Source organism: Brienomyrus brachyistius, chromosome 14 (genome assembly GCF_023856365.1).
Source record: "Brienomyrus brachyistius isolate T26 chromosome 14, BBRACH_0.4, whole genome shotgun sequence".
NCBI classification, from domain to species: domain Eukaryota; kingdom Metazoa; phylum Chordata; class Actinopteri; order Osteoglossiformes; family Mormyridae; genus Brienomyrus; species Brienomyrus brachyistius.
In genome coordinates, this window is record NC_064546.1 from 11,178,931 (window position 1) to 11,192,798 (window position 13,868).

General features: G+C 43.1%; 1 protein-coding gene across 12 annotated transcripts in view; it reads left to right on the plus strand.

Annotated features, from left to right (window-relative positions):
* The window catches only part of ush2a (Usher syndrome 2A (autosomal recessive, mild)), a 190,504-nt gene that overhangs the window by 25,674 nt on the left and 150,962 nt on the right, over positions 1–13,868 (plus strand). For all 12 annotated transcript variants that reach the window (XR_007382187.1, XR_007382186.1, XM_048974032.1 and 9 more), the window contains 5 exons: positions 2,772–2,967; positions 3,681–3,811; positions 5,189–5,384; positions 8,717–9,364; positions 11,846–12,029. Coding sequence is in view for 10 of the 12 variants with exons in the window: in XM_048974032.1 (XP_048829989.1) it covers positions 2,772–2,967; positions 3,681–3,811; positions 5,189–5,384; positions 8,717–9,364; positions 11,846–12,029 (1,355 nt within the window). In the remaining 2 variants the exon portion in view is untranslated. The remainder of the gene's footprint in view (positions 1–2,771; positions 2,968–3,680; positions 3,812–5,188; positions 5,385–8,716; positions 9,365–11,845; positions 12,030–13,868) is intronic.

Consider the following 13,868-nt stretch of genomic DNA (forward strand, 5'->3'; position numbering starts at 1 on the left):
CATTTGACTTAATTCCAACTGTAAAAATAAAAATAGGCAAGCCATTTGTTGATTTTCATACCTATGGAGGCTTTGGGGAGAGTGCAGTATGTTGGTTTTTATATATGCAAATGTTCCCCAAGTGCACATCTGGCCCTGAAAATTTTCCAGGGTAAAAACCTAGTGATAAAGGTGTTTAATATTTAACTTCCCTGACTCCATTAAAAAAACCTTCACTGGGAAATGATGGACGTAGTGCGGTTCCCCAACATCACGGTGACATAAAGGTAACAGAAGTCACCTGACAGCTGTCATGATGATGAGTGCCCCGCCTGCACGTGTGCATGCACTCGTCCTATGGGATTTACAGCGGGCTGGCGTTAAGGTGGACCATGTGCTTATTTCATAGTGCTGTCTGAGGCTCTGCCCACAATCTGGGTTCTGGGTTTTACTGGTGAAAAACGGGATGCAGAATGGATTATATTTGCGCACAGCTAACAAACTCCAACGATTTTAATGGAGGGCAAATAAGCAACTGTACAACATAGTCATTATGATATACAGGTTCCTTTTCCTGATCGCATATTTAAACATGTAATTGTATAACTAGATTGATTTCAAAATAGCGTATATAAAACAAAATAGTAACATAGAAACTTCTTTCTTACTGTTTGTGTAGATCTATGGTTTGACCACAGAACGCTGCGTTTTTGCCTTATTTTGACCACTGTACTGTTCACAGTGACACCAGGTGTCCTCATCTGTGTCTGCTTCCCCGATTTATCAGTGAAAATATCCAGTGCTTAAGGCCTGTCTGTTACGCCCCAACAGGTGGCTGCCCTTAGCGGACAGCTTACTCTACAAAGAGCAAGTTGAGGGAGGCGTAAAGATACTTTTTGATCCCGGTGGAGAAATTATCAATTACACTGTTAGTAATAATAACAATAATATTTGCATAGCCACAAAGGGTTAAACACGGCTCCCCTGATACAACTAATAGACTAACTGACCTCTCTAGGTATGGGAAGGGGTGACGGTTTTTTGGGAGTGTTGTGTGGGTTGGGCTGCCTTCCACCAGAGGGCCCTTCTCTGAGGCCCACAGTAGGCACAGGACATCAGAGGGCAGCCACCGATGGCCAACAGCAGAGCCAAAGTGGCAGCAGATCAGCTGTGACTTGGAGAGGAGATTTGAGAAGAGCTTTTCCCTGTAGCATCATGAATACATCAGACACATGCAGTTTTAGTTTCACTTGCACGATGCATCAGGACCACATTCTCCTCAGATAATTAAATGTGCAGTTTATTGTGCAATTATTACATTATCATTATTGTCTTGCAAATAAATTATGCATTAATTAAAAGAGAATGGCTCCAAGAAGCATTATGCATAGGCAATACTTGAAGGACATGTAGAAAGCTAAACAAGATGGGGTACTTAACCAGGCAGTTTAGCAGCTTGTTTTATCTTTAATAGGCATAGTAGACAAGAGGCACAAATTACTGTTGTTTTTTTCCGTGAAAAATCTAATAGTGAGTAGAACAGCAATTCAAAGAATGTGATTCTGTTAATCATGTGACCTAACTGGCAATAATCTCAGAAACATTTCCGCATCCTGCCCGTAATGTACCTAAAATCATTAAGTAGTGGGCGAAACTTGCAAGATACTTCTAGGTAATTCTTTTTTTACGTAGTACCTTTTTTATTTCAGCTGTAGAGGATGACTCAAATTTTAACACAGTACCTGCCATTTCTGATGAGTTACGGCTGTGTCCTTTATGCATTCATTAATTTGCAGTGAGGGATTTTTTTATTATATATTATGGGCTTTCCTGCTGTTTTGGGATGCAGGAAGTGCTGGTGATATTTGATGGCCCCTATAAATGTACGCTCCCTTCTGATGCAGCTGTTCGATGGCGAGTTGCTGCCGCGTTGAGTCGCAGTGATCTCTCATTATTCTGTAACGTGCCGGATGGACAAATTAGCAGTCCCCCCTGGGCAGCTGGCCCAGAATCACAAAGCCTCGGACAGCAGGAAGACTCTCAGCGTGGTGATGGGTCACTGGGGAATCGCACGCTTTGGGGAATTTTTATTATACGCCACAACTCGAAGTGATTAATTAAACATTTGAGATACAGAATTATATTGGGAGCGGGATGTTAAATGCATACTAGATTAGAGTAACATGAATGAGGATTGTGTATGCAACTTGGTTCTGTGGCCTCACACGCCAAGGTTGTGGGTTCAGTTCTTACCCTGACCCTGTGTATGTGGATGTTGTGTGTTTCCTGTGAGTACTCTGGCTTGCTAATCCACTCCAGAGAAATGTGGTTTAGGTTCCTTTGCATCTCTGAATTGCCTTTAGCCTGTGAGTCCTGTGTTTACTGTACATGTGGTTTTGAGACCTGTCCCTGCCCACCACCAGTGAACATTGTATAGGTGACAGTTTGGGACCTCATTTTCATTTAATTTCAAAATTGTCTATTAGGGTTGGCACGTGAAAGGACAGCCACAGATGCAGATCTGGTGAATTTGATTACATTGAAAGAAGTTACACAAAGTTAGGCTTTTAATAAAGATTTTTTTTGCAGAAGTGGGGAGAGTGTGTGGGGGAATAGATATTGTAGAGGTAGGGGGGTGTTGGAGACTTTGGGATTAGATGGCAAGGTGTTGAGGACACCATCTGGGGAATTTATTATTCTTGACGGCATCTAATTTTGTGCACAGACTTATTTTTTCTGAATGTTTCTGGTGGATGTTTGCTGACTGGGTGTCACCGGATGGTTGTTCCCAGTGTGAACGCTGCAAGCCTCTCTTCAACGACAAGCCCTTCAGAAGAGGAAACCAGGTTCAAGCCTATAACTGCCGGCCATGCCAGTGTCACAGCCATGCGGATTCCTGTCACTACGATAGTGCCCTGGACCCTGTCCCTGGAGAACACTTCCGTGGTGGAGGTGGAGTCTGTAACAACTGTCGGCACAATACCACAGGTACTGTTGTCTTCTCAAATATAATCGTTCAGAATAGTTTTAATTATTTTCAAATATCTTTGAAATTTCTTCAATAGTTATAGTTTTTTTTGTTACTATTTTTACGTAATTATTTTTTGTCTTTAATCAATACTTTTTCCTTAACAGTTTAAATATCTTCTGCTTCTTTGTTATGGTTAAATGTCAGTTAATGGTAAATTATGAAGCTTCTTGTATTTATAAAGCATTCAAGGATAAAACATTATTTGGTTGTGAACTGAAAGCCAGGTACTAGGCACTTGCTTAAGAGATCGTAATGTAAAATATTGAATGTAACCTACTGTATGCAGTAAGGTGACGGCATGGGCACACACAAAAGTGAGCAGCACACTGAAACGACACGCGTAGCTTTCCTTGGACGTGACTTTGCCAGAGATGTGGTGTTATTGAAGAACAGCGGGTAGTTTTAATGGAGTAAGGCGGCAGCATCGCTAACGGCTTCATTGTTTCATATGCCCAGTTTCAGCTCTGGCAGGAGGGGCTGAAAGGCCACATTAAAATGGACATCTTGAAAATTACGAATTTCTCACCGCAGGCCCCTGGAGACTGCAGCTTTTAATTTGAAGTTATGGTCCTATAATATGATTGAATTTTAATCGCTTAACATTGATCTTTGCCTGCCTACCACCCCCCCCCCCCCACACACACACATATACACACACAAACAACAAAAGGAAGGAACTGTGAATTGTGCCGGAACACCTTCTATAGAGAGGTTAACAGTATCCTGTGGATGGAGAATGTGTGTAAACCCTGCGACTGCCTGCAAGCAGGAACTGTCAGCGGCAGCCAGGCCTGTGATCCGGTAAGTCTGCTCACCATTCTCTTCCTTAGGCATGTTCCCCTGTCTTGAAACGACAGTCACTTTGCGATGTACTCATTGACATGCTCAAACAGTGCTTGTGGAGTTTTGACGTCAGAATTTCTTGGATTTGTCAGTTGACTTGCTTGCTGTCAGTTGCTCTGGATTGTTTGACAAACATTCTACATGTCTCTAACTGTCCCCCTGTATTCACTAGGGTGTACGTTTACAGTAAAAATTCCTGGGCTTTTGTATACAAAGAAATATGGGTAAAAAGATTGTTACAGGTGGCAGAGAGAACTAAGAAATTAGCGGCAGGAGAAGATGTGGATAACGATATTCCTCCAACGAGCAGGAAAGCGCCTCTGTGAGGTGCCTGGCTGTGACTTGAGTATTCACAGTACAATTTATCAGAGCTGTGATCGGTAACAGATTTTGGCGAGTATGTAAAAGTGTCATTAGGAAGTGCGATCTCTAGAGAGCCGTTCCGTCCCCTTTATCTGAAGATCATGAAACCCATTTTGGAGAGACACATTTGTGTCAATAGATATAGTGGATGACAAATTCAAAATCAATCTTCGGGTCACTAGTGTGAGGCTACTGCCTTATTTAAATTCTCCAAATGATTATTTCGCTCTCTGGCTGATGGCTTAATTTTTGCCTAATTTCAAAAGTGAGCGTTGTCTGGGGTGCTCAGTACACCCTCGGAATTTGTCATTTTGACTCTTCACCCCTTATTGGGTGGGGGGGGGGTGTCAGATGCAGTTTCTCTGAGCTTCAGACAGTTGTCCATTTCCACGTCCCAGACTCCTCTTCCAGATTTTCTCTCTCTCTCTTTCTCTCCCTCCCCCTCTCTCCCTTTCCCTCCCCCTCTCCTTTGCACATCTCATTCTCTTCCAGCTGTCTTGCAGTGTCTATGACTCACACATACCTGAGTGGGTGGGCAATGCCATTTACAAAGTTTTAAGATATTTTCAGTCCATAAACATTTGTACACAGAGGTATATAGTCATGTTTTTACCCAAAGAAATCTTATTGTGTTATGTATTCTGTTCCAGTTAGTCTCAGGGTCAAACATACTGCAAATATGTAACTTCTACCATATCATTTTACAGAATTTTTCAAGAAACTATGTGCGCAAATTTAATGCACAGATAAATGCTGATCAGTAATGTAAATGTAAATAGATAAAAGGATTTAATCTCATAATAAGTAAGCATGGTCAAATGTCTGTCCTCCAGCACGCTAGTGTAGTTAGTGAGATATTTCTCCGCATGACCCTGGAGTGTAAGGGCCCGCTCTTCCATGACAGGCGTTCACAGCACAGTGCACAAGCTACCTAATTGGAGCGTAGTCACATGGTCTGCCCTTGCTCCACAGATCGGGGGCCAGTGTAAGTGCAAGCGACACGTGTCTGGCAGGCAGTGCAATCAGTGCCAGGCCGGATTCTACGAGCTGCGGCCCTCGCACCTTGACGGCTGCCGTGCCTGTAACTGTAATACCGCCGGGACCATGCGAGCAGATATTACCTGTCACCAGGACTCAGGTCAATGCCACTGCAAGGCGAACGTAATCGGTAGGTATCAAACCGCATCGGCGTTCTCATCCTTCTCTCTGACGTTCCACCCCCTCAGCTTTCGGGATTAGGAAGGCAAACTCAAGAGTAGCAACCGGAATGGTGATTATTTAGAAAGACACTAAGCAATCAGATCTCTTCCTGCCGAATGACAACATTAGCATTATCTACAAATGCAAAGTGATGATCAGCAAATGCCTCTGCCGTTACAGCTGTAACAGGCTTTGTGTTACAGTTTCTGCAGTTTTTTTTTTTAACATTTTGCCGAAGTCAATGGCATGGTTACATTTTGCACCACAACATGCATTCCTAGCAAAGTGGTGTCATTTTAATTATATGACCTGCTAGCGCAGGGTTCAAGAGTCATGAAAATCATGGAATTAAGAAATCACGTTTTCCAGACCTGGAAAAGTTATGGAAAATAAAAATATCAAAGTTTTGGATCAGTAGGGATTTTTGAGAACTACGGTTTTTTAATTTTATTTTTTAATTTTACTCAATATTCGCAGTGTAACCCCGTCTCTCTCGAGCAGTATCTTGATGTCTCGACGTGGCATTTTTCCCCTCCATACAGTACATCATGACATGGTACTTTCTTATAAAGCTTTAGCATTAAAATACGGGTTTAGAAACAGGTATTTAATTTTCGATCTCTACAATGTACTTCTAGAGATCTGTAATTAAATTTTTACTAGTAAAAACTCAATTATAGACGTCGACCACAATAATTATTGTTTCTTGTTATTAGAAATGTAAGGAATAAATAAATGACTTTCTATCTGGTGATAGCTAGGAAAGACAGTCTACTTGGTAAATAATTGTTTAGCTCACCATTATTAGAACAGATGGAAATTAAACTATGCAGTTTCTTTGATAGTGTGTGTCTGTAAAACTATATGCAATGAAAGGCACCAAATCCAAAGGATGAAGGCAAGATCATAACACACAAAGTACATGTTTGTAATGTCATGCGATGATGATCATATAACAACCACAGAATACTTTTCCTGAATGGGCTGAACAAAAAAATGCTTTTTGAAATTTAGCTTGAAGTCCTGGAGAAGTCATGGAAAAGTCATGGAAATTTGTTGATGGAAAAGTGTACGAACCCTGTAGCGCCAAATGCATTTTCCTCCTGGTTTTCCAGGGCCTTTGTGATAAATCTGTTCTCTTTCTCTCCCTCTGTGTGCCTTTGAACTGTGTCCTATGAAATGCAAACGAAGTTACTCATGAAATCATGTATATCGCCAAGTCTGGTTATCAAGGGCCACCCAATTTTAATTTTGTAATTCAATGCCGAGCTGATTATAATAAACTGCCCCCGTCTCTGTTATTTTTCACGCTTCTTACAAGACTCGCTTTTTTGTTTGTTGCTCCCACAGGTATTTTTCAGAAATTAGATTTGATTATAGCAATTTATTACCTCCACAATATTGGAGGGGAGCAGCAGCTTCATAAGGACAAAATTTATCAAGTTCCCAAAGTACAGCATGTACATAATGCACTTTGAAATGTTGATGTATGGGGATATTATGCACAGAGCATTACTGATAAAGTGAGGGGCGCATTGTCGCAAAGTGCACGTAGCAGTACATGGGAACATATTTATGCATATATGTAATATGCACGACATAATTGTAAACCTTAGTAACTGACCCCAATTTAGTTGCACATTTAGGTACTAGCTGACTGCATAAAATTTATATTAAGCATTTATACTATAATATATGTTTATGTATTTAATATAGCATTATATTAAATAATGGTTTTGGTGCAGGTAATTCTCAGGCCAGTAAAATTTTTACAAATATATTTACAGTATGTGTTAGTGTAATGCATGGAACACAGAACACATCTGGGGTGGGGGGGGGCATGAAGTCATGTCCACTTGTCTGCTTTGAAAAACAATGCAACCTTTTGATAAAAAAAAAAAAAAACCCATAAAATTCCGGTTTTTCTTAATAAATTTCGCTTTACATTGTTTGAAGATGATTGTTTGCCACTGCGTTCTTCATGATGCTTCAGAAATTACCCAGGAACTGCCCTGGGTGCCACTCTACTCCAGCCCCCAAGTTCTGTGGTCCATGGTATAATGTATGAATGAATTCATCAGCAGCAGTTAGTGCCATGCTCACATACTGCAAGTTGGGTGTGGGCAGACTGGCATCTGAGGCCTGCATTCTCCTTGCCATGTTCATTTCGCATCATTGTTTGTTTTTTGGCTATCACTCTCAGACGTGTGGATGCAAGCTAAAAGACTCGTAAAGATGCCAGCCTTTCCTGCTGCAAAATACATTACATTTTGATTCACTTGTATCACATCCCCATTTTTTAAAGTGAGCCAGACATAAAAAGGTCAGTTTATAATTGTTATAATTCATTGCTTTTATTTGCTCCAAAAATACACAAAAAAGTGAACGTTGTTAATCATTAAATGCTTTATGCTTAGTCTTAATGATAGCGATTAAAATGCTAAAAATTGTGTGTGTGCAAAGATAATTGCAGCACACACTTAATATAGTGGTAAAGCACAAATCGGAGGAAATGTATTAAGTAGCTGTAAGTTTATTAAAGTGGGTCCATCGAACAGGAATAAAACGGCAGGACCGGCGGGCGACCCGAGCTCTTTGTACTTGTTAACTCTGAACTGCATGCCCTGTAGGCTTGGCGTAGCAACATTAGGAATAGATTACCTGTCAGGAATATGTATGGCATATTCAAATAAGTGCTGTGCATATTTAAAAAAAAAAAAAAAAACCAATATGGTGTGAATCCGCGTAGACCACTTTGGCTGGTTCCAAACGAGCTGCGATTCTTTTCTGCCTCACAGTTATTTTTACATCTTGCTGCCTTTCTTGTACCCGTTAATTTATTTATTTCCTCTTAGTGAAATTAAGTGCTATGCCTGGGGTGGGATATCCATCAATGTAAACGGACCCCTGCCTAATGATGGAATTTTCCACATTTTATTCACGCGTGTTTTTTTTTTTTTTTCCCCCTCCGTTCTTTTTTGTTTGTTTAGCTACAGTTCTGTACGTGTTTGAAAATGTGGGTTTTGACTTGGCTGGACTGGACACGTACTGACCTGCCTTAGTTATGGATCGTATTCGTTTGAAGTGTTTCAGAGCTATTTGTGAAAAAATAATACAAATATGAAGGAAACCTAAATGAAATTAAAGGCCGTGTTTCTTATTGATGTTAACGCAAGTTTGATTGTCTGTAAGGAATGTCATAGACAGACACATTTTGGCTACTAATACATTGAAGTCATTTATTATTAAGTTAAAGTAGCAGCCAGTTTTTAGCATCTCTGCTCTCATTGTCTCTTGAAGGTCTTACCTGCGACCGCTGCAACTTTGGCTTCAAGTTCCTCAACAGCTCCAACCCAGTGGGCTGCGTTCCCTGCAGCTGCAACCTGAACGGGTCTCTGCACCCGTCTTGCGACCCCTCCCTGGGCCAGTGCGAGTGCAGGCCGCTAGTCCGAGGGCTTCTGTGTGACGCCTGTGCCCCGGGCTCCTTCGGACTGAGCATCACTGGCACCTGTCGGCCATGCGACTGCCACCCCGCTGGGACAGTCCTGGGGAGCACCTGTGATCCAGCGACTGGGCAGTGCGTGTGTAAGCCCCGTGTGGGTGGGCGAAGGTGCGACGCCTGCCGGGACGGATTCCACGGCCTGGACCCTGACGACCCTCTGGGCTGCCTGCCCTGCCAGTGTGACCCCAGAGGGACGGTCAATAGCAGCAGTGTCTGTGACAAGGCTGCCGGTCAGTGTCCTTGTAAGGCCGGGATCCAGGGCCCAGGGTGCACCCACTGCTCCCCCCACCACTATAACCTGAGCACTGCACTTGAGTTCCTGGGCTGTGGGCCATGCTGGTGCGACCCCACAGGCATTGTGCTGGGCACGGTGTGCGACGCAGTCAGCGGCCAGTGCGTCTGTCAGCCTTCCCGCCACGGACAGGACTGCTCCACCTGTAGACCAGGTACACCTCTGTGTCCATACAGTGTCTATAGACCCAGTTTGTCCAACAATCATGATTAATTGAATATTTCAGCTCCTTTTGGCGCGAAGGCTGTTCTCCATTCCGCAGTGTCCCTTCTTTACTCTGTGTCCTCATCCGTGTCACCCTGGAGGTGACGTCTACCTAGCAGCCTTGTTTGGGCCGTTCCTCGTGCTAGCTTGCCCACTGGCACCCAGTTTGCTCGATGTCAGCACAAGCGCAGTCGCGCTCTGGGTGGCATTCTTTGTCACCTCGGCACCGCTTGGACCCCAACCCAGCATCTCTTTTGCGCTGGTTATTAAATCGAACGACGGATGGCTGCCACAAGTCACTGTGTTCCTACGCCAGTGGCGACAGCTGCCACACTGTATCTGTGATAAAGACAAGCCCTTAGCTTAGCCCTTAGCTTAGCCCTTAGCTTTTCTCACACTCCGGCGGATGGCTAGTATCAGGAAACCAAGACTCAAATACGGAACTTAGCGTCATGACGTCCTGCTGTCAGAAAACTAAACGTTTCTTGAAAGCATAAAATGAATATTAAGGAGGTGTGCTTTTTATGAAAAAAACAATGAATCACACAATAGCGTGTGCTTTATATACATGTACAGTACTGTGCAAAACATCTTAGGCAGTCAAAGAAAAGGATTCTTAAGTGTTCTTCATGTTGGTGTTAAACTATAATATTATGTCTGTGGCTTGGCTTAACCATTTCAAATCTCTCTTGAATTCACCCTAATATTTGAAGTAACCATCCAGCATATGTATTATTTGCTGATTGAACTACTAGTACCTGTATACTATTTTGGCTAAGTGATCTGGTGGTGAAATTTAGCAAATGCATGGAATGTCTGTGGTGGCCCAAAGGAGAGATTTGGGACCCAAAGGGATGCTCTTCTAACCAGGAGTGCTGCTGGAGATATTGCCCCCCCCAGCCCAGACCAATCCATTTAAGTTTTTTTAGAGCCCCTGCCACTCGTGGGCTCTCTGATCATCCTAACTTCCCCCTCTTTATGGTGCTTTTGCTTCTAGCCACCTAACAAGGCAAGTAGAAGAAATTCCTGTTAGTTTTTATTGTGCTGCTCTTAATCTGCAATTCTCGTAATGTTAAATTGTTTTTTTTTTTCTAAGCAAATACACACGTACTAGACAGATAGTTTTAAACATTTTCTTTGACAGTCTATAACTTCCACAAAGTACTGTATAATAAATGCCTACACAGTACTCACCGAAATTCTTGGGACGTTTGCTTAATTCTGTAAAAATGTATTGGTTTCATAACAAAAGTCCAATGATAAGCAATGTTTGAGATACCAGCACTTCTGCACAGACATTTTCCTTTTATTAAGTGTCATATTTTTTTGACTGACTCATTCAGTTCTGTTCTTGCCAGTTTACTATTAGTTGAAGTCGCAATCGTTGTCTCCCAGAGGGAGATTAAACACAATGCTTTGGTGTTTTATGTTATTGCAAAGGCGTTACTAATTAAAAAATGGCCAATGTGACTGCATGAAGTTGTGATTTTTGTTATAAAACCAATAAATTTGCTCAATGTACCTTTACTCAATTAAGCATGCATCCCAAGACCTTCCGTGAGCAATGTACAGATGCTCCTCTACTTACAAACTTTCAGCTTGCGATCTTTCAGGCATACGAATGAAGAGGACTGTAAGTCCAAATTGTGTTCATTGGGCTCCCATTTTCTCTCCACAACATCAACGTTTTTTTTTTGCGCACCAATTCCGCCTAGTACGACTTCTGCCAAGCGTACTCCCGGCATCCTAGTTCTTTGTACTTGCGAATACCCATAAAATGATGTTTAACGACTTTTCAAGTTACGAACGGCCGTTTGGAAGATATCTCGTTCGCAAGTAGAGGAGTGTCTGTATATACATTATGTGATTATATATAGAAGTCATTGTGGCGCTCATGTTGTGCCGCTGTACGTGAGCAACTGACGAGATCCATAAGTGTGTGAAAGGCAACGGCAGAGAAGCTGAGCTGCTGCTGGAGCCACCTGCCGAGATGCAGGGGATGTCGCTGCCGGATAGGCCGACGGAGCTGGCAGACGGTGGGGCACATAAAGCATGTGTGCCGTGCATGGCCATGGCAGGAGTAAATTGAAAGTGGTGATAGAGAGCAAGGTGGCCCCTTGGGGGGGGTGGCTGATGACTGCATTTCTGTAGCCCCCCTTGCCCAGGCCACCGCCTGGCTGTATTTCACCCGAGGGGGAAGCGCTCTGTGATTGAGACATCTTAGGCTGGGGGGCTCGGCCGGATGGATGCGGAGAATGCCAGTGGCGCGCCTATGATTCTTCCCCCCCCAGCATAGAGATACCACAGCCAGTAAATTTTATCTGTTAAGGTTACGGTGGACCCCCGAGCTGCTCGCCGGGAGGTTGACCATTCTGGAGCCCTGTCCTGAATTGCTTGTGTCTGACTTGTCTCTGCACACCCCCCCCCCCAGGGTTCTTCCGGTCGCCCCTGGGAGCCAGCGGGTGCTGGGAGTGCGAGTGTCACCCGGCGGGGGCTCTCAGCCCGGCCTGCGAGGCGGAGACGGGCCAGTGCGCCTGCCGGCACCCCTCAGTTGCCGGCCGCAGGTGTGACCAGTGTGAGGAGCGGTACCGTGGTTTCGACCCTGTTGCTGGCAGGTGAGTGTTGCACCACCAACCATGTGGAAGCAGTGCTATCTGTATTACTGTGGCACTAATCACTAATATTAACATCCCATAGTGCAAAATGCGGTAACTAAGCTGACACCGAGAAAATAGACTGTCCACTTGTATGTTTGTAGTAGGTAGATAAACAATGGTGCGGTTCTTCAAAACTGAGCCCAACTGAATTACGATATTTTGTCAAGAGATAAAACGGCCGAAGAGGCCCACTTTCGATTTTGATAAAATGTGCAGTTAGTGTTTTGCCTCTGTTCGGCAGCATAGCTGAAATGACACTTAAGCTAATTATTACTATGGATTTCCTTCAGTTACCTCCCTTGCTAGTTGAGTTTTAAGTTTGGCTGACTGCAGTGTCCCCCCCCCGCGTGTGCCAGGAAGCGTGAGGCAGCGCGTGCGTGCTTTCCTGGTTCACACCCCCTGCCGTCCTCTCACCTTGTGCCAGGTAGGGACTGCCCTGATTGGAGGAATCTCGGCACTCTAGCTATCGGGTGGCTCGAGGCTGGCCGACTCGTCCTCAGGAGCTGGCTCAGGCACCTCATACATCCATATTTTTAAAAATTATTTTTATTTTAGCCATTTCATTCAGCTAGCTGGTTAGAGGCCTGCAGGTTTGGAATTACTTTTAAAGGTCAGAGTAGTCATTAAAGCGACCTATTTCTAAATGAAACTGTATTAATACTGTCGGCACACTTGACTTGTTAGACGCCGTTCATGGTGAGTTTATGGTAAATACATCACGCGTTTTCCATGTTTAACGATACACAGAACAAAAAGCTCCATGAAATAAATTTATTGGCTTAGATAAAGTGTCGTTCACCTGGAAAACAATGATTTCAGAATGTACCTGAAAGGGACTGGAACAACTGTCGAAATTTTTGATCCGGACCCCTGATGGATGTCAAAACTGCTGGATCAGTGCGTGAAAGCTAAACAGATTCGCCTGGGTCGCGAACGCTGCCTCCCTTTCAGTGTTTCCCGAAACAGAGTCTTGCCTCAGTGCGTGAAGAGAGAACATTAATTGTGATGCAAGCTGACAAGCAGCAAACACGGCAAATGTGTGTTTTCGATACATCAACTGCACGACCGATGGACACCACAAATTGTAAATCCATACCCGACGTGACAGATCATTGTTTATACAATCTATCCACGTGCCCCCTCTCTCTCATATGGATGAAAAATGAACTATTTAAACTGATTACAGGGAAAGCTTTAACTGTATTGAGAGATTCAACACAATAAAGATTCCTTTATCTAAATATCATAAACTCATTTATCCTCCCTGAATCAATAAGGCAATACATCTTATTTTGTTTTCATATATTCTACCCTCCACTGCACTTTATTTAATCTAGGATGTTAAACTTGCAACATGGTTATGGAATATTTTTATAATGGCAAATGATATACACGGTAGAAAGTCTTGTTTGGATAATCATTTAACCTTGGAAAAAATATGTATTTTTCCTCACAGAGAGAGAGATTATATCTGGTTCTTTATCTATGCAGACAAATTTGTTTTTCTGGTTTGCAATTTAGTACTTTCAGTGTTGACATTTAGTCAGGAAGTGTTGGGTTTTTTTTCCATAACGCATAATTGCAAATTATGTCGCAATGGTAACTTAATTTAAGATTCTTCCACTGTCGCCACTAAACAGCTGTAGGACCAACAGGCTGGTTATCCATTATCCTTTCTTGAAAAGGCTGGAAAAGCTGTTTTGCTTCAAGTTAGATAAAGCTGCTATGGATTATGGGTTAACTGTGACTGAGCCCTAAAGTTAGAGAGATCCTGTGTGTGTGTGTTGTGTGTGTTGT